Raw genomic sequence first — 21,071 nt, forward strand, 5'->3', positions numbered from 1 at the left:
CTCATAGCACTCAATATACAAAAACGTTGTGCTGCCTCAAATACTCCCAACACAAGCCAAATCCTAACAAAGTTCTAGGCAACCTTTTATGTTACACCCCACAGCCATGTGTATTCTGCGGTCACTCTAATTATTAGAATTAATTACATTCCTCTCTTTGACTACAGGTGCGATCCTCCAGGTCACTGGCAAGAGGGCACTGAGGAAAACCATGATTTCAGGTTTGGGGATTAGGCAAAAAGGACAATTAGAGTCATGACAAAAATTGTAACTATAAAAGATAAAATATGCCTGAAGAAAAATTACTTGAACTGGAATGCACATGATAAAATTGACTCAATGTATAATGATTAAATGAAGAGAATTGCAAAGTTTGTTTTAAAATCTCTAATTATGAGACATATTAACATTTGAAAAACACAATATTTGTTAGTATACAACAGCTTAGCTAACAATTAAATTTTATTAAAGACCTACAGAAATGCTCATTTGACCAAAAAAAATAGACATACTTTTAATCACATACAATCAAACACAACTGAAAACATTCCAAGGGATTACATTTAGCTACAAGTAACAGGAAACATCCACAATCTTCCTGACAGGAGGAAGGTGCTTATTCTCACATGGAAGGACCAGGTCAAGGCAGCAGAGAAACACACTCCCATGTCCTTCTTTTTCAGTGCACCATTGTAGATGTCACAGTCAGTCAAGAAAACATACTCACCAGAACTATTAACAGCATAAAGCTGTTTCCTATGTGAATTAGACCTTATACAGATATAATCCAAAGAAGGGAACCAAAGAATACTCACAAGCATGAAAGGCTGAAACAGTTTCCTGGTGGACATAAGAGGGGTGACAGAAAAATCTAAACTGATGGATCTTTGATGTGGATTTTGTGAAGACATCAGCGGAAACCTACATTTCTCAGAAAATAAATATCAGACAGTTGGTGGTGGTTTTGAGAATAGTTTTGATTGGAAGGTCAAAGAATTTGGATAATGGGCTGGAAGACGTTATCATCAAAGCTCCTAGTTATCTGTCTGTCTGGTGGCTCCAAAATCTGTCTTCATTTTTGCCTTCCGAATCTCATAGAAGTAAGGCTACAAAGGAATTCTAACATGAACTGGAAAATCAAGTTCCTAACATTACCCAACGGGAGGGATAATCTCCAGCTCTAGATTTTGTTGCCCTATCACAGGTCTCTCTTCATAGCTCATAGTCAATTCACCAAACATCAGTCTGAAGGAAGAACAAAAAGCCAAGGCCCAAATATGAAAATAAAAATTCACATGATACTATACTCTTTCCTAAACTTGCCACACATAAAATTTATTCTTACTAGTCATTAGTATGGAAAATAAACAAAAAGCTCCAATACTCACCACCCCGCCCCCACCAAAAGGAGCTGTGTTAAGAGGGACTGCCACTAGGCAACTAGAAAAAGTCACTAGGAACACCCAAATACCAAACTGTCATTTTTCAATAGCCCCCTAAAACAAAATAAAATATTATAAAAAATATTTAGCCTAACAACATATAAAAAATATACTTCAATTCAACCATGGATCTAATAGGCTTAGCTAACAATCGATAGAACTATTAAATACTTCAAGAAAAAAGCACTATTTATCTTATGTACTATTGTCGAAAGACAACTCTCAGAAATATCTCACATGAATATTCATTTCTGAAATTAATAGAAATCCAGTCCAATGATGCACTATAAAAAAAGGTTCAATATACACAATATGTTTACAACACTAATAATAAACGTTTCATGTTGAAAGTTTTCTGTCACTTACACCTGAATTAATTTCTATCAAGCTTTCTTACATTACCTACATTTTAATTTCTTTTTCATAGGAATTTTCACATGTAAAAATGCGGACCAATTAGTCTTTCCCAAGCTGTTTACATTCAAGAGTTTTTATACAGGTAATTATTTCATGCTTTCGAAAGGAAATGGGATTACTGAAGCTTTTCCCAAATTCTGTACCTTTCTTGGTTTCTCGCCAGTGTGCGTTGTCATGTGTCTTCTAAATGTTGTGTGATAAATGAAGGCTTTTCCACATTCCTTACATTCATAGGGTTTCTCTCCAGTATGAGTTCTTTCATGTGTTTGTAAGGAACTTTGATCTTTGTAGGCTTTACCACATTGTTTACATTCAAAAGGTTTCTCTCCAGTGTGATTTCTTTCATGTTTTTGAAGGTCACTGGGATACCTAAATGCTTTATTACAGTTTTTACATTCATAGCGTTTCCTTGCAGTGTGATTTCTTTCATGTTTTCGAAGATAACGAAGACAACTAAATTGTTTACTACATTTTTCACATACATATGGTTTCTCTCCAGTGTGATTTCTTTCATGTGTTTGAAAACTTTGGTACCATCTGAAGGTTTTCCCACATTCCTTACATACATAAGGTTTTTCTCCAGTATGAATTCTTTCGTGACTTTGTAAGGTACTGAAATATCTGTAGGCTAGCCCACATTCCTTACATTCATAAGGTTTCTCTCCAGTATGAGTTCTTTCATGTCTTTGTAAGGTACTGTAGTACCTGTAGGCTAGCCCACATTGCTTACATTCATAGGGTTTCTCTCCAGTGTGAATTTTTTCATGACGTCGAAGATAACTGACACAACTAAAGGATTTACTACATTGTTTACACTCATAAGGTTTCTCTCCAGTGTGACTCCTTTCATGTATTTGGAAGCCTAGATGAGAAATAAAAACTTTTCCACATTCCTTACAGTCATAGGGTTTCTCTCCTGTGTGAGTCCTTTCATGTGTTTGTAAAGCACTGTGACCTCTATAGGCTTTACCACATTGTTTACATTTATAGGGTTTTTCTCCAGTGTGAGTCCTTTTGTGTCTTTGTAAGGTACTGTAATATCTATAGGCTAGCCCACATTCCTTACATTCATAGGGTTTCCCTCCAGTGTGAATTCTTTCATGTTTCTGAAAACTTTGATAACACCTGAAGGCTTTTCCACATTCCTTACATTCATACGGCCTCTCTCCAGTGAATTTTCTTTCATGTGTTTGGTAATTATGATAATATCTGAAGGCTTTTCCACATTCCTTACATTCATAGGGTTTCTCTACAGTGTGAATTTTTTCATGACTTCGAAGGTAACTGAGACAACTGAATGCTTTACTACATTTTTTACATTCATAGGGTTTTTCTCCAGTGTGACTCCTTTCATGTATTTGAAAACCTAGATGAGAACTGAAAGCTTTACCACATTGTTTACATTCATAGGATTTCTGGCCTGTGTGGGTCCTTTCATGTGTTTGCAAGGCACTGTAATATCTGTAGGCTTTACCACATTGTTTACATTCAAAGAGTTTATCTCCGATGTGGGATCTTTCATGTATTTGAAGTGAAGTTGAAGAACTATGGGCTTTCCCACATTCCTTACATTTATAGGTTTTTTCTCCATTGTGCTTTCTCTCATGTTTTTCAAAACACTGGACATAACTGAAGGCTCTCCCACATATGTTACATTTATACGGCTTCTCTTCATATTTCTGATACTCAAAGGGCTTATATCCAGTGTGACATCTGATGTGCTTACTGTGAGAAGAATGATGCATGAAAACTTTCCCACACACGCTGTTTTTCTGTGGTTTTCTCCCAAAAAGAATTTTCTTCTTCAGATTGAGATTTGAAATAAGGCTGAAGTTTCCTCCACATTGACTACTCTTTTCACCTTCACAGTGTCTCTCTAATATTAAACTTCTGTGACTTCTGTCAAGACGCACATAATTAACAATTTGTCAGAGATTTTATGTTTATTAGTAGGTATTTAAATTACATTTTGTTGATTTATAGCAAAATTGAAGGTTTTCCCCTTGTCTGAATGAATGGCCTGAAATTGAATACATGTACTGAATGCTCTGCAAGAGGACTTTCAGCCTTACTATTATCAAAACAGTGATATTCATATATAGGGTTTACTAACACTGTTTTCTTTTTGAACCACTTTTCAAACACTGAACATTTTTATCATATATAAGAAAGAAATTTGGTGAAAATTTTCTGAGAAGTGTATATTTGAAGCAGCAGTTGTTCTGTTTGCTTCTTTTGAAAATTTTACAGAATACCAGCCTTGTCATGTTAGACAATGATTTCTATTGTGATTGTGACTCACCTTAGTTTTCTAACCCGGTTTTTGTACTGATCTTCAATATCATGATCTTCCCATTTTTTTCCTAAAATGCAGACCCAGAAAAATGATTCCAAAGTATTAGAAATTATAGAAAAATTATTAGATTCTAGCTCTACAATGAGCTGTGACCATGCCCAGTTTATTTACCAATGTCTTTCCTTCCCACCTTACACATCTGAGAACATTGTTGAAAGGTAAGAAACACCTGATCTCTAATTGAGAAAGGGAACTTGTCATTCTTACCTACTGAGGCCAGATTCCTGAAGGTTTCCCGCATCACATCTCTGTAGAGTTCCTTCTGTAAAGAATCCAGTAAAGCCCATTCTTCCAAACTGAAGTTCACAGCCACATCCTCAAAAGCCACCAAATCCTAAAAAATTCCAATTACGTGTACAGTAAAATGTGAGAGACTGACAACACTGCACATCTACACTCTACTTACAAGAAGGTTACATATGATTCTGTAGTCTCCAAATATTTATTCTATGACTTTATCATCAGAAACTTACTCTCTGAACACATTTACTTCCTCATAAATTTAACAGCATCATGAACCTATAGCAATCATTTACACATTCTTACTGTGATCACATTACGTCCTAATTTTTCTAACAGCATGATTCAAAGAATGTTGGGAAACAAATGCTATTCAAGTGAAACAAGTATTATCATTTTAAGATCGATTTCTTGAGAGAAAAATTCTTTCATCTCCTTCCTTATTTCCCACCAATTACAGTGCTCCATGAGGCAGATGTTAATATCTGCACAAGGTTTTAATGAATAAAAACATAATGAAGAACTACAAGCTTTTTGTTCTAGTCCCATCACTAAACATGAGAGTCCAGGAGGCCTGTGGAAATCCAACTTTTAATAAAGCCACCTGGCCATGTTGTCCTAATTCTTCCAGGACATTAGAAGTAACTGTATGTAGCTGGCTGAAAGAAAATATTCTTATGGAGAAGCACTGCTGTTATGTAATATTTATCACAGCCTCAGTTCTTCCTTTCTCACTCTATCTGATTTGGTGGTCTAGAAAGTTATTTGGAACTTAAGAGCTCAGACACGAGCAAGAAGGCATGACAACTTGGAACACCAAATCCTTAAACTCCTGTGCCTCAGGGCTGTTCCAGCCAATGTTTGGCACACATGGACACATACTGAGATAATAATATGCCAGAAGTGCTCTTTCCATCAAAACCGTTAACAGTCTACCCTGGGTCCTGTTGACACAGAGGGTTAATAACTTTAGACTGCAAAGGAGTTCACTGATGTCCTTAATAGTGTGATGGTGAACTTATTCATGATAATAAAATATGTAGAGGCTGAAGCAGTGATTTTAGGCAACAGAACATAACAGCTCCATTCTCCAATCAGGAGGAAGCATTTCTTGACCAACTACTTTAGAAGCTGCCCTCCCTTCTTCTGTCATTTCCAAGCACCTCTGTGGCATAAAGAATTATGATCACTCAACCTGAGCATGGGAATCCTTCAGTTCATGACACCATACATGGCCAGTAGGTGCTTCCACAATTGAGGTTTCTGAAGATAGTAAGGCCTCTCAAGCAGGCATGAAATAGCCTGCAAGGGGTTAAAAAAAAAAAAAAAAGGTGTATGGATTTATTTTTTCGTAAGGTTGGAGATGAGCTAAGGAGAGTGTTCACACAAAAGAGCAGAATCTGGCATGGATTCAATCACTTGCTACCACAAAGGAGGGAGCACTAAGGGAGCACTAAGGTTTCTTATCAACTTGTACAGATGTGGGGCACAAGGGGAAGGAAGGATGAGGCTCTAAAGCTGTCAGTCATCAATCATGAAAAATTGGAAATGAAGACTGCCAGTTTCTGGTCTGGCATTTAAGTAACTTAGAAGCTGTCATTCTCAAACTCAAAAAGGCAAAAGAAAAAGAAAAAAAAAATGAAATGAACTTCTCTTATTTGATCCATCAGAAAATTTAGATCACAGGGCAATCTGGTATCTCCAAAATTGGGAAAGAAATAATAAGCACGACATTTTAAATATGTCCAAATATTGCTTTTAACATGGCCTGTACTTAAAAAAAAAAAAAAATCTATGTCAGCAAAGTTTAATGCAAAGACAAGAACAAAATAATAGAATACGGTATCCATGAACCCTAGGAAAACTTTCTTTAAACAGAAGGTTAAATACATGTGGTGGGAATATCTGAAGTAAAAGACAGAAAAGAACAGAAGAAACCGATGAAGTAACAATCACTGAGACTTTCCTAAAATTAATGATAAACAGCAAGATTCAGTGTGGTCAGAGAACACCAAACATGAAAAACAAGAGAAGTTCACATCCAAGTATCTCATATTTGAACTAGATGAAAATCAAAGACAGAATGCATTGAAAGAAGCCAGAGGGGAAAGGAAACTTCTTAGTAAGAGAGACACAAAAATTAGAATTAAATCAAACTTCTTTTCAAAAACCATGCAAACAAGAAGAGAGTGGAATGAAATATTTAAAATTGTGGGGAAAAAACCCCAATCTCTTAAAATTCTCTACCAAACAAAATTATTCTTCAAAAATAAAGGAGAAACATTTTCTGAGAGGAAAAACAAGTAATTTGACATTATACACCTCCTTAGAAAGAAACATTAAAAAATTCATCAGAAAAAAATGTAAGTGATGAAAGTAGAGGATTATAAAAGAAGTAAATGAAGGAAAAATATCTTTCGTATTTCTTGTAATTAACATAACAGATGACGCTTTGTTTAAAATAGAATTGGTAATGATGTATTTGACAACTATAAGTTATGGATAAGTGGAAAAAATGACAACAATGTGATAGGACAGAGAAGGGAAGTAGAAACAGTGTGTGACCAGTGACACGGTGTACTGTAACTTGACTTAGGCAGTGGCTCAGTTGTAACTGTATACTGAAAACTCAAGGGCAACCACAAAAAGTTTAAATAAATACATATAATCGCTATAAGAAGAAAATGAATTAGGGAAAATGCTCAATTAAAGCCAGAGAAAGCAGAAAATGTACAAGAGCAAAATAAACAAAGAGCAAAGGTAACATATAGAAAACAGGACGAACTGTGGTAGATATTATCCAAGTGTATCAATCACCTCTTTAATCAGTGGTCTCACTACAACTGAAAGACAAATACAGTGCTGTAATATCAGATTTTTAAAATGACAATTATATGTTGTCTACAAGAAAACTACTTTAAATATGAACACAGAGATAGATGAAAGCTAAAGTCATGGAGAAAATGTACCGCGGTAACAGTAATCAAAGGAAAGCTGGCATGGGGATAGGAATTTCAGACAATGCAGATTTCAGACCAAAAAAAAAAAAAGCACTCAGAGATAAAGAGAGACATTACATAATGAAAAAGTAGTCCATCTCCAAGGAAGTACAGCAATCCCTTATATATATGTGCATAGCAACACAGGGGCAAAATACATGAGGCAAGAACTCATGGAATGCAAAGAGAAACAGATGAATCCACTACCATAGCTGTAGATTTCAATACTCTTTTATCACAAATTATAAATTCCAGCAGCAAAAAATCACAAAAGACAGAGTTGACCTGAACACTGCCATGTAAACAAGAGCAGAGTACACATTCTTCTCAAGTTCATATGGAACCTTCACCAAGACAGAACACATTCTGGGACACAAAACACATCTTAACAAATTTAAAAGAACAGAAATCATAAAATAAGCTCTCACACCATACAGGTTTAATCTAGAAATCAATAATAGCAGGATAGCTGGAAAATCACCAAATCTGTGGAGATTCAACAACACAATTCTCAATAATACATGGGATCAAAGAAAAAGTATCGAGAGAAATGAAAAATGATTTGAATTACATAAAATAAATATACAAATTATCAAAAGTTGCGGGATGCAGCAAAAGCAATACCTAGAAGAAAATTTATGCCATTAAACAAATGCACTAGAAAAAGAAAGACCAATAATGTAAGCAGCTACCTTAGGAAACAATAAAAGAAAAAGAGCTAATGAAACTCAAAGTAAGCAGAATTAAAGAAATAATAAAAATTAGAAATCATATAATTGTGGGAAACCAATGGAAAAAAATAAAGGCTGTACTTTGACAAGATTAATAAAATTGATAAGCATCTAGTCAACATAACTAAAAGAGGGAGACAGATATTACAATGTGAGGCCATCATGGGTAACTCTATAGAGAAGGCTCTTTAGTAAGGGGGTCTCTGAGGACACTGTCAGGTGTACCTGCTGTAGGCAATTTAAACAGCCTGTTTGGCAGGGGGGGCACATTCAAGGTGGGCCAATTTGCAAGTAACAGCATAAATGGGCTCAAGTAAAATTTGTAAATAGGAATACGCTACCTCCCAAACACATAAGAATCTAGACAGTGTTGTGGGTGCTGAAAGGGACTACTGCTATTTCTCCATGGTGTCACAAATTGAGGGGGCTTCTGTTTATTTTTAGAAATGTAACCAAGGTAGCAGGGCCTCATAATGTCTGGGGCAATGGCCCATCCACTTTTTGTGCGCCCCTTTTGTCAATACATGTATGTGCTGAATGTCAAATGAATGTCCACAAAGAAGAATGTTACTAATGTCACGTCCTATCTCTTCTCTACCATGGAGCAAGGTAAACACAGCTCAGATCTTCCCTGCAGAGACTGTGTGCAGCGGCAGTGGTGCTGGGGTTCCCTGAAGGGAACCAGGTAAGGGTGTGTGATACCCCTTCAGAGATGAAGGCCAAGTGCAGCTGGGAGGCTGTTGACACAGGCACTGAACAGACCAGATTTGGCCAAATCTGTGATAGCAGAATGTGTACCAGTTGTGAGTGGATAGGGTCAGTAATTCCCATAATGTTGCGAACTGGGACTAGGGTCTGATCTGGTGCCACCACAGCCTGAAGGTTGCAGTCATCCACTGGGAGGTGTCATTCATTCTTCCAGGTTTAAGAAGAGGCCAAATTCCGCTATTCGAAAGAGGCACTGGGGATAATCACTTTTCTCTAAAAGGTTTCTTATAACAGTTTTCAATCCTTGAGGGTCCTGTTTACTTTACACTGGGCCGTACTAACTAATTTCAGTCAGGGGTAGGGCCCATGGAGTCCATTTTCTGAAGCCAGTTAGGTGAAGATAATTTAAATTCACGAACTGTTGGTTCAGAGCTGTTCTGCTCATGATGGGACATTTTAGGACAATCGGTGCTGGAAGTATGAGAAAAGGCAAAGATTTCTGATGCTTCAGGCCAAGTACACACCACTTTGTCCTCTATATTCTGTTAAGTAATTCCCCTGAGGTCATGGGGGACCTTGCTTAAATTTACTGAGCCCAAGTATAACTGTAATTTAACACAGCATTAAGTAACTTCGTGAATGTTTGTGAATTACTGTGTTACAGGAGGTGGTCACATTAACTCAAAACCTATGTTTTAGAGGCTCAAAAGCCAAGGAACACCCTTTTATCTTTTTCATTTAAATACTTCTGATAAATTTCAGATTTGCAGCTGGGTCAAATTCTGGGTTTTTTTTCAATGCCCTTTTTCCTCTTATTCCCTCTTCTCGTGTCCTTTCCTATTTTGTATTTTAGGTCACTGGGTAAACTTCAGGTAAACGGATGTCCTCTCTACCCTAGTATTCATAAATTTCTTCCTCCAGAGGGTCCCCAAATCAGTGCCATCAGGATTAGAGGCCCCATCCATGGAAATGGTCACTATATAGGATTTAAGAACCCTAGGCTTACATCTGGTTTGAACTAGTTCCTTCACTGTGCCACAGTGAGGCTATGGGTGTGGTCCCCAATAGCTGCAGGGTCAGGGTCTGCACTGAGGCAGAGGCAGGGGCAGCAGCAGCAGAGGTACATAAGAAACCTGGGGAGTCCTCTGCTATCAGGAGAGAGGACCCGGCCCACCAGCTATGGGCTGCCTAACCTGTCTCCTCTCTCTCTATCTGAAATACCTACTCTTTAAGGAGAGACCGTCTGATGGGCTTGTTTCATTCACAGGGTACAATCATCCCCGAATGCCCCTTAGACATCATCCTGTTGGGGTGACCTCAGTCTCAATCAAACCTTCGACTCATTTTAATGAGTGCCCCACTCCCGTACTGTGCCAGAAGACAAGGAATTACCTAAACTCACAACTTGGAGGCTATACAGACCCTAGGCTCGGTGGGTCCACAACACAGCGCAGGGCAGCACAGCCCACAGGAGGGCTGCAGCTTCCCATGTGTGGACCTCCGGGTCCTCATCAGCCTGACAGATAAGAAGCACCAGAGAAAGGGAGAGATGGGGGTTAAGTTGTCAGGAGTCAAACATCAAATATGTGGACCCTGACTCCTCATTATAAGAACAAACACAAGACAATCTGGCTTGTTTTTATATAAAGAAACTCTAACAGGATGATTTAGAAGTGATCAAACCTAGTGATTGGAGGGTGGGCAGAATAAGCACAGGAGCAACATGAAGATAGTGATCTTAAGTTAGTTTCCTCTTTTAAGCATTTTCAAAAATAGCTTTGCCATTCATTATTTAAAACAGGATAGAAATTTATATATACCACATTTTCCTATGATGAATCATTATTAATTAATTTTGCTTTTCAAAACTAATTGAATTTTAACTTTTCTGCATAGGAAACCTCTCTAAGATTTAAACACTAAGTGATGTCTTTTAAACACTAAGTGATGTCAAACACTAGATCATAAAAAATTTACACATCCTTTTCTATCTAAAAAAAAAAGGGACATTATAATACTTTTTCTATCCACTATATTTCACGTTTGAGATATTTTCAGGATTGAGTAGCATATTATAATGCATTAGGGGTTTATAATCCAGCCCTGAAATAGACTACAAATTTCAAAGATTTGCATAAGCTTTGAGGTGTTTTCCTCCTGTAAATGAAAACACATATCCCATTGTTTTTTCTTTAGATCCATTAAAACGGTAATTAATTTGCCTTAGTGTGGAGACTTCCATGATGTGACCGCTATCTATCTCACAAACTAGACCACGATTGGATGGAAGTTGCTTTCTGCAGCGCTGCCCTCCCCCAGAGTCTGTCTAATCATAATCCATGTTCTTTCTGACAAAAATCAGCACTCCACCTTGGCCTCCTGCTATGTGCTGGTTCCTGGCCCAGGCTGTTGTCAAAACCTGGTCAAGCATGTAATTTTCCATACTGGAAGCATTCAAGTACTAGTACCCCTGCCTCGTATGTAAATATCCCTTAATAAAATCATCACCAGACTGGAGTGGCAGCCTCTTTCTTAGTTCTTTCCCTGCCGTCTGCTTATGAAGCAACATTTTCATTCTTGGAGCTTTTTCCTGGTTCTGCCTGTACTAATACTCAGGCATAGCACGGCCTAAAGCTCTCAAAGACGTGGACTTACAAAAAATGACCTAAAAATAGAAAAAGCACCTGAGAACTTAAAAAGCACCCATCTCAGATCTTCAAGTTCTCCTGCCTAAATGCAACCAAAATTCTATTTGGTTCCCCAAATCTCTGGCCGTATTCACACGGTATCTCTCAATTAAGTTATATTTTAAATGCCCAGGTGCTAATGGACACTAGAATCAGAGGGCTGCAATATTCACTGGATAAAGGAAACCAACCAATGAAAAGAAACACCAACTACTGGAATCAAAACAGATAAGCAGACTGCTTCCTTATAGTTCAGGGAAAAATAAAATAAAAGATTCAGAGGGATAAACATAATCTCAAACAGGGGGGTCTAGGCACTCCTGGTTAACGCAGAACCCCTGTAGTGGGTCAGTCCCTTGGGGAAGGAGGGTGGGACTCCTGAGCAGCCCCAGGAATGAACTCTGGGAGCTCGACATCCCTCCCTTTCCTGTAAGCACAGAAGCACTCCCTCCCCCAGGCTTCCATGCTCACAGTGAGAAAACTGGCCCTGATTCCGTTTAAGTTCTGACCCAAATGAACTCCTCAATTCATAAACCCTTTGTCTATGAGAAAGAACCCCTGATCTTCACAGACGTTCTCAATGTGCACGAATTACACTGACTGTGGATAGAAAACTCAAACACAAGATCTAAAAATGTCTAGTCCTAAAAAACCACAGCTATAACCTCAGAATGTGCATCATCGCCCCCTCCCCCATGTACACATGTACCTCCATCTTTCCAGGGCTGCAGCTTCTCTCAGTGTGAAGGCTCCTCCACAGTAGGTGTGAGCAGGTAGGATACCTGCAGGGGGAGGCTCCCCAGGAAGAATCACTGGGCCTTCAAGTGCTTCCCTTTGCAGGTCAAGGAAACCTTGGCTTGGGTCACTGACCACAAGCTTCTGATTGTACTGGAGCTCCTTTGGACCACCACTGATATTTTAAATGATACTCAGTGTTTGCGCAATCCACCAAATTCACATAAACCCAGTGTTACATGGAAAGGAAGAAATAAAATTATAAGGGTCTTCTACTAGCTCAGTTATAAAATCCTTAATATCTATTCTTTTCAGAAAAATATGTCAGTTAATTATATTTCCAGGGAAAGTAATTGGTTTGTAAATAATGATTCATACTTGAGCACTTCTGCCCTGCAAGTCTGAACCTGGAATCTATTTGAAACCATCAAAAGTAAAAAGAAGACCTCAGAAAATTACTAGACATGCTCAGGGGAAGAGAGAGTGAAAGAATTCTACAGAAATGGAATGTAAGACTGCAATGTTTGTTGTCTGTTTTTTTTTTTTTCGGAAATTCATCTCTTATGCCTGTTCCGAACTATTTTATACTGTCTTTCAAGCTTTATAATTAAATACATTTTACCCCTATTGAAAAACAGACATAAATTAGTCGGTAAGTCTTTTTAAGTGACAAACCCGGGGAGAGGCCGAACTCACGGGACAAAATACCCAGGAAAGATTCAAGGAGGAGCCTCCACCCAAATAACTTCCCACAAGACGTCTATACCCGGGGTGGGGCGGAGTCCTGGGAAGAGGAATGGGGATTTCAAGCTACTTGATTTCAAGGATTTCAAGTTTTCCAGGTGGTTATTCCCGGCTCTCCTCTCATGTAAAATATCCAGAAAAAAAAAATTAAATCTTTAAAATGAGCTATCTATGGCTCTGTGGAAAAAATGACAAATAGTTGATAATGCTGATATGAATCGCAGAGGGGAAGTTAGCGCTTCAGAACGCGAGGAGGGAACTAGAAATTTAAGGATTTATTGCCAGTCTTGGAAAGAGCTAGGTTAGGGGTACAGGGTCATGGATCTGACACCCTGCTCTTCAAACATTTGGAAAACTCAGGAGACAACGGAGGGCCCCTGGAGAGAAAGAAGGGACTGGGGACCCCACAGGCCACAGCTTCTCCCAAGTACAAACTCGCAGACACAATTATCCCCCGACGACCCTCCCTGTGGTCACCGCGCCATCTGGGGAGACGCGGGGCTGCGGGCCCAGAGCTGCCCAGAGAGGCTCCGGGCCGGTTCGAAGTAACCACGCACAGTGGCGGGACAGGACACGCGGTGTCCCAGCTGCCCGCCCACGCTGTGGTGCCAGCGGCGCCACAGGCAGCCCCGCGTCCGCAGATTCCACACTGGACCTCGGGGCGGCCGCGTCCTTCCACCGCCGGTTAGAGCCGGTTCCCTCCAGGCCCTCCTCCCAGTCTCTGCACGGGCTCCGCACACTCACCATTTCCAGATTTCCTGGGTCTCCCGAGTTCTGCCTACGACTCCCACAACCGGTACGGATCACAGCTGTACACAGGCTGTACCCCAGTGATCATGAAAGGCAGGGAAAACACGAACCCTCAGGCAGCCACACAGGGTACAGACTACCACGACTTCCCGGAGCATCGCCCCACCCACCTGCTCCAACGGACCCCCTGATTGGACAGATCTAAAGACCGCGCTCTCCTCTGCCTGAGTGACAGCAGGCAGGAGGACCCTGGCTCCAAGGAAACATCTTGCTCAGGCGGGCCGGATCCGGACCCACCATGGGACGTTTGTACAAACAGAATTTTTTTAGTCCTGGGGCTTTCTGTGTTGTTTTCCCCAGCTCTTTGTGAACGGCAGGGCAAGCTGTGCACAGGGAATTCCTGATTCAGTTTCCAAATAAAACAAATAACAGACAAAAGAGTGGCCCAGGACTGGCCAGGCTGGAATAACAGGGCCTTATGTCCTCTAGGTGAGAAGGACTTGGCGATAAGGCTGTTTAGCCCACTCACGTAACTGAGACTCCTGTTTGCAAACGCAGACACTTAAATGTGACTGTAATAGAGTCTGGCCCCGTTTTAGTCTTTGATCCTTGAAAGCACTGAGCCTTCCACCCATCCCTGCCCCACCCCCCATTCATTTGGTCCTTAAGAGAAGGAAGCCCAGAGCACTTGGCTCTGGTGGGAAGTTGGAGTCCTGCAGCCCTAGCCTGGGCTCAGGGACTCTTCCCAGGGGGTGAGATGTGTTCATTACACTCTCAGCTGTACATTTTACACTGAAAGGAAATTTAATTTACATTAGTTTTTCCTCTGTCCTTGGAGAACTTTGAAATGCAAACGACTGTCATACCCCTAAGACAATTGATTCCTATTTTTAGTACTATATGAATAACAATAAATAGTTATATAAATGTGGGATGCACCTGGAAACTTTTTCCTTCTGAATATATTGAAGTATAATTTACTAATCAATCAGTCTATATTTTAAAGATTACCATGTGATGATTTGATATACCTATACTGTACACTATACTTAAACTTTGCTAAAACACTGAATAAGCACTCTCAACACACACACACACACACACACACACACACACACACAACTATTTGAAGTAGTGGTTGTGTTAATTAACCTGGAAATTAATGTGCCTGAAGAAATTGAATAGCGAAACTCTTTTGGAATCTTTCCCATTCATTTATACAACTCTTAAGCTCTTTTGAGACTACTTGGCAGTTTTCAGAGTATGTGTTTGTTAAATTTATTCCTTTTGATTATTGTAAATGCATGTCTTCTTAATTTTATTGCCAGATTGTTCATTGCAAATGTGTAGAAATACAATTGACTTTTATATTGTGACCTTAAATTCTACAACCTTGCCGAACTCAATTCTTAGTTTGAATAGGGTTTTTCTTTTTCTTTTTTTTGATTCCTTAGAATATTCTATGTATAAGACTCCTCATCTGGAAGTAGAGATAAATTTACATCTTCCTAGCCAATCCGCATGCATTTTATTTCTTTTCTTGCCTAATGGTTCTCGCTAAAATCTCCGGTAAACTGTTGAATAGTGTGACAAGAATAGACATCCTTTTTTCCTTATCTCCATGGAAAAGCATTCAGTCTTTCACCATTAAATATAATATTAGCTGTGGGTTTTCCACAGATGCTGATAATGAGGTCTGGAAATTTCCTCCTGTTCTAGGTGTGCTGAGTGTCCTAATCATAAAAGGAAATAATTTGTCAATTATTTTCTTTGAGTCTACTGAAATGATTTTGCCATTTTTGCCTTTTACTGTACTGATCTCATTTTTTATATTAATGGATTTTGAGGTGTTAACCCAACTTCCACCCCTGGAATAAATCCCACTTGCTCATGGTGTTTAATTCTTTGTATCTTTTGCTGGATCATGTTTGCTAGTATTTGTTGATGGTTTTGCATCCATATCCCTCAAAGAAAGAGGTGTTAGTTTTTCTCTGTGATAACTTGGTGGTTTTGGAATCATAGTAGTACTGGCCTCAGAAAATGAGTGCAAAGGGTTTTGTCCATTGTATATTTTTTGCGAAGAGTTCGTAAAATTTCTGTACTAACCTTCTTTACAAGTTTTGGAGAATTCTGCATTGAAGCCTTTTGGACTAGGCTTAACTTGTGGGTATTTTTTGTTTTCGTTTTGTTTTGTTTTGTCTACTAATTCAACTGCTTCACTTGCTTTAGTTTATTCTTGAGCTATTTCAGTAGTTTGTATGTTTCTAGGTCTTTATCCACTTCATCTCAGTTATCTAATTTTGGGCATACAATCAGTCATTGAATTCCTTTATCATTCTTCTTCCTTCTGTAATGTCAGTAGTAATATCCTTCTTTCTTCTTGATTCTTTGAATTTGAATCTTCGTGCTTTTTCTCTAGGTCAATCTAGCTAAAGATTTGTCAATTCTGTTAGTCTTTCCATAGAACCCACTTTTGGTTTCATTGATTTTCTGTATGATTTTTCTATTTCCTATTTTATTCATTTCTACACTAGTTTTTATTATTTCCTTTCTCCTTTTGGGGTTGGTACTACATCTTTTCAAGTCTGTTAAGGTAAAAGTTTAGGTTATTGATTTGATATTATTCTTTGTTAACATAAACAAGAATGACTATGAATTGTTTATTATGTTTTGCTTTAGATGCAGACAATAAACTTTGACCCTTTTGTCATGATATAATTACTATTACTATCTTTAGTATTTTTTTTTATTTTTGAGCCTATTTGCCTGAAATTTGTATAGTTTTACAGCTTTTATGAGGGTGCTATTTACAAATATATCATTTCCCATGCTTTTACTTTCAATCTACTTAGATCTTTGAATCTAAAGTCTGTTTCTTGTACAAAGCATATATTTAGACGATGTTTTAAATATTCGTAGTGACAATATTCTTGGGTTGTGTAATCCATTCACATTTCATATTATTGATAGCATTGCAAACACGCCTGCCATTATACTTTTTGTTTTCTACAGTTCTCATGTTGATTTTAGTTTCTCTACTCCTCCTTTATAATTTTCTTTTGCATTAAGTAAATATTTTCTTATGTAGCGTTTTCATTTTTTCACGCGACTTCACTATATATTTTAAAGTCTTTTTTTAGGGGTTGCTCTACTGTTTAACATATATGTCTTAATTTATGAGAATGAGCCTCAGACTTACACTAGCTCAATTCCAGTGCTACATGGAAATGTTACTCTTATATAGCTTGCTACTCAAAACATTTTAACTTCCATGGTTGAAAGTATGTTTTAAAAAAGGGGCTTATTGACGAAAAAAGACCAGGTCCTGGAGCTTGAAATCTGAACCAGCAGCAGCATGCTGTGTGGAGAAGACAAGCACATCCACTGTTCTGGAGTTGTTGAGCATTTTTATATATCAGGTAGTGGGGAGAGAGATGTAAGCTGTTCTGAAAGAATTTACATTAGCTGTAGAGAAGCCGAAGGGGGCCAGCTCTGGGGTAGGTGCAGTTGGCAAGCAAGAAGTGTCTGCGCCTGTAGATTGCCTGTGGGAAGCAAGTTGAAAAGTGCAAGTGTAAATAAGAAGCAGAGGTTCCTGGGGTTTGATGGTGCCTGGCTCTTTTCTTTTTGCAATAATTGTGGAAATACCCATGTGGAAATTAATCCTAAATTCTAACAGATGTACAGAAATGTGAGCAGTCTTCGTCAGAGCTGGCCCACAGCTATTAACAGGCTAACTGTTCTGTCTCTTTCTCTCACTCACTAGCCACTGTAATTTAACTACGAACATCTCTGTATTTTCTCCTTATCAAGCTCTAGTCCCTTTTGATATTTTGGTGGTATTATTGTTATGCAGATTATATCTATTAATGGTATAATCCAATAATATATTGTTATACTTATTTCTTTACCATCTGTAGTCATTTCTCAGCCCAATATAGCTTTGCTTACGCCCATGTCCTTTGTGCGTTTAATGGCAAATGTATTATTACACATACCTTGGTTTCTAACCAAATGAAAAAATAATCAATCAATTAAACATTGGAATACTTTAAAAGAAAATTGAGTAATTTAATTTTAACCTGAAAATCTTAGTAATGCCTTGTGTTTACAACCTGAACGCAAGAAAGCCCATTAGCAGGTCTCCTGCATACAGAAAGCTGCAGGAACCTGTTGTTACAAGTTCTGTACGGTCCTCACCCGCTCACACAGAAATCCAGGATCTGTGAGGACAGGTGGACCTTGAGGCTGGTTTCAACATAAATTTGAGCTTCAGAGATGGTTTTTTATCTGGAAGAAAAAAAGGCACAAAGATTGTTTTTGAGGACTTTTATAGGGAGAGATACAGTTGTTGGATAGAAAGACCACCCATTCACCTTTCTTTTATTTTTTGTATTTACTAATTTAAGATGTAATGAAGGCCCAGCCTGGTGGCCTTGGCTGGGTTTTCCTTATTCCCCTCCAGTCACCTTCTCCTCTAAAGAGAGAAAGCAGCTTCATGGTTTGCACATTTGACTTGCTGAACTCACTTGGCTGTATAGTGATTCTAGCCACTTTTAAACTTAGCTTGTCACTTGTGACTCAGCTAAATTGTAAACAATTTCCACAGTAATTCAGAACTTCAAAGATTTTTAAGGCCACAGAGCAAGGTTTCCATTCTCAGCACCAGTGACATTTGGGGCTGGATAATTCTTTGTGGTGGGGGCTGTCCTGTGCTTGTAGGACATTGAGTAGCATCCTTGGCAACCACCCTCTAGATGCCAGCAGATTTCCCTTTCCCCACCAATTTGTGACAACCAAGCGGTCTCCAGATATGGCCAAAAGTGGGGGAGAAGGAGTGAGGGGAGCAGAATGGCTCCCAGGTAGGGTGATGGAGGAGACTCTCTGAGGAGGAGTTGGTGGAGTCTTTAGCTAGGAGGGAACAGCAGCTTCAGACCAACCTGAGAGAACAACAGCTGAAGCCCCAGGGCAGGAAACAGGGCTCCTGGAAGGGACGAGGGACAGAGGAATGGAGGAGGGATACCGGGCTATGACTGGGGATGCCCTCAGCCTATGCCTCTCCCTGGTCTTGGACCTGAGCCCCAGCCCCAGCTGCTTAAGAGTCCTGCCCCTCATTGGGTTTTGGCAGGGACGTACTGAAAAGACGACTCACTGCAGTGAGTGACCTCAGCTCCCCCAACTTTTCTCCCCTCCCCCACTGCCCTCTGCTGCAGCTTCTGGTCTCAGGCTTGCCCAGCTTAAAGCAGGGGATGTTGTGGGTTATTAGGCTGAAGTGTCTGGCTGGGAGAGCAGGTAGGATGGCTAGGCATCCCTGCCTTAGGCCGAGTTGTTTTGGTTGTTTAGTTTGTACAAGGTTGGGCACTGGGCTGGGTAAGCTGGGGTCAGGGAACCAGACTGAGGAGGAGAGCTGGGTCTGACCAGGTTGTGTGCAGGGCAGGTGCACATGACCACTGTGGGGTAAGGATAAAGTCTTTGGCTGTTACTTTGCTAAATTCTGCCCTTTAATTGGTGCATTTTGATCATTTATATTTGAAATAAATATTGCTATGTTAAGGTTTAAATCTGCCATTTTTATCTATTTGTTCCCTGTTTCTCATTCCTGTTTCTCTTCTCCTTTAGCTGCATCCAAGGAAGCCACATAGTGAAATAATAGAACCAGAAAACTAAAGCTGATTAAGCCCCAAGACTCATGGAGAAGAGCATCTTGATCCACAGTGGACTTCACCAGAGCAAAGAGCTTGAACTTGGTTGTGCTAAGCTAGGGGGATGTAGGACATATTTGTTACTGGAGCATAATTTAGTCTATACTGACTAATCATCAGATTGATGCAGGACAGGTGAATCCCCCTGAGTAGGGACTCAAGTTCTACAGAGAGAGATAGCTAGGTCAGGAAAGAATTCAAGTGCAAGCCAGAGTTAGAGACAAAAGGAAAATTTGAGAATTCTTAGAGAAGGAATAACACTCCTCAGACAGAGACATGGTCTCCTTTCAAAGACAAAATGCGAGAGAATGTTAGAGGAATTCAGTTTATTTGTGATTCTTAGTTTCTATGAATTATAGCTTAAACACTTTGTTTTCCTGTTTTCCTTTTATGGTATGGGTATGCAGCGTTAAAGACATGTTAATAATTTCAGCCTTTGTTCTGCAGATTCCCCATGGTCTGATGGAAGGAAATAAATGGTTGGGTTTATTTTGTGTAAGGTAGGAGACTTAAAGACTTTGTTTTTCTGTTTTTCTTTTATAGTATGGGTATGCAGCGTTAAAGGTATAGGTAAATAGTTTGTTAGCTATCTCAGAAAACTCTCTTCCTTGTAGATTCTTCATGGTCTGGCAGCACGTTGAAGGCTCTGAATACAACTTTGTTATATGATCAACGATCTTTTTCTATATTAATTAATTTTTTCACCTATGAGTGCTTAATAAATATTTGCTGGAGATATGTGGATATCTTCCTCTATTCATCAGCATTTAAATATGCTTGAACATCTATCTTAAAGGAAACCAATAACTGCTAAAACAATACCTATTTGGGTCTTCAAATAAGTAGACTAGTACATACTACACACATACTGTGCACACGCATACCACATACACATACTACTACACACTTACTACGAACCTACCAAAATGACGGTAAATATGGGTCATATGAATGCCAGATAAACCTTTTTGTTTCCCAGCTTTATTGAGATATAATTGAAATATAATGTGTTGTGAATTTAAGGTGTAAAATGTAATGATTATATATATGTGTATATATACGTATATATGTAGAATATATATCCAAATGAAAACCTCAATAAGGTTAGTTAACACATGCCTCACCTCACAGTATGATGACATTGGTGTGTGTGTGTGCACGTGTGTGCACATGCGTGTGTACAGGCAGGGGGCAGACAGAGAGGAGAAAACGAGGTTGAGCCTGTGAATGAAAAAAAAGGGGGGGGTTCTATGGAAAGTAACCTCACAGGGAGATCTGATCATAAATTCCTAACTAGGCATATCATGGTGGGCAGTCATGCCCAGGCATATAATTTCTTTATTAAAAGACTTACATTTGCCTTAGCAAGCCCTATCCATTGTTTCTGTGCATCTAGATTAACAACCTTCGAAATAAGCTGTAACTACCCTCAAGAGAGCACATAATCTTGTTAACTATTTTATAATTCAATCCCCACCTTCCTTTCTCCCACCTCCACGTGATTTTCCTTAGTTCCTTTCGTAATTTCAAATGCATTAAAGAAGCTGCAACACTGTTATTTGA

At 39.0% G+C, this 21,071-nt stretch overlaps 1 protein-coding gene across 2 annotated transcripts; it reads right to left on the reverse strand.

Annotated features, from left to right (window-relative positions):
• Positions 1 to 372: 372 nt before the first annotated feature.
• LOC102893824 (zinc finger protein 14-like) lies at positions 373 to 13,970 on the reverse strand. Of its 2 annotated transcripts, none has more exons than XM_025046672.1 (4): positions 13,804 to 13,970; positions 4,423 to 4,549; positions 4,162 to 4,222; positions 373 to 3,749 (listed from the first exon to the last, which is right to left on the reverse strand). In XM_025046672.1, exons 1-4 carry the CDS (start codon positions 13,804 to 13,806, stop codon positions 1,946 to 1,948), a joined length of 1,995 nt encoding a protein of 664 aa, XP_024902440.1. In that variant the 5' UTR covers positions 13,807 to 13,970; the 3' UTR covers positions 373 to 1,945. The 2 variants fall into 2 exon arrangements, 1 of the variants encoding a protein (XP_024902440.1); XR_001516863.2 differs by lacking the exon at positions 373 to 3,749 and adding an exon at positions 5,651 to 5,757.
• Positions 13,971 to 21,071: the final 7,101 nt, after the last annotated feature.

Source organism: Pteropus alecto, unplaced genomic scaffold (assembly GCF_000325575.1).
Source record: "Pteropus alecto unplaced genomic scaffold, ASM32557v1 scaffold304, whole genome shotgun sequence".
NCBI classification, from domain to species: domain Eukaryota; kingdom Metazoa; phylum Chordata; class Mammalia; order Chiroptera; family Pteropodidae; genus Pteropus; species Pteropus alecto.

Excerpts from the sequence above, each read along its gene's own strand:
- LOC102893824 (XM_025046672.1), bottom strand. Across the intron at positions 4,223-4,422 it reads CAGGAATCTGGCCTCAGTAG|GAAAAAAATGGGAAGATCAT; the intron begins GTAAGAATGACA and ends TCTGCATTTTAG. Across the intron at positions 3,750-4,161 it reads AACCGGGTTAGAAAACTAAG|AAGTTTAATATTAGAGAGAC; the intron begins GTGAGTCACAAT and ends CAGAAGTCACAG.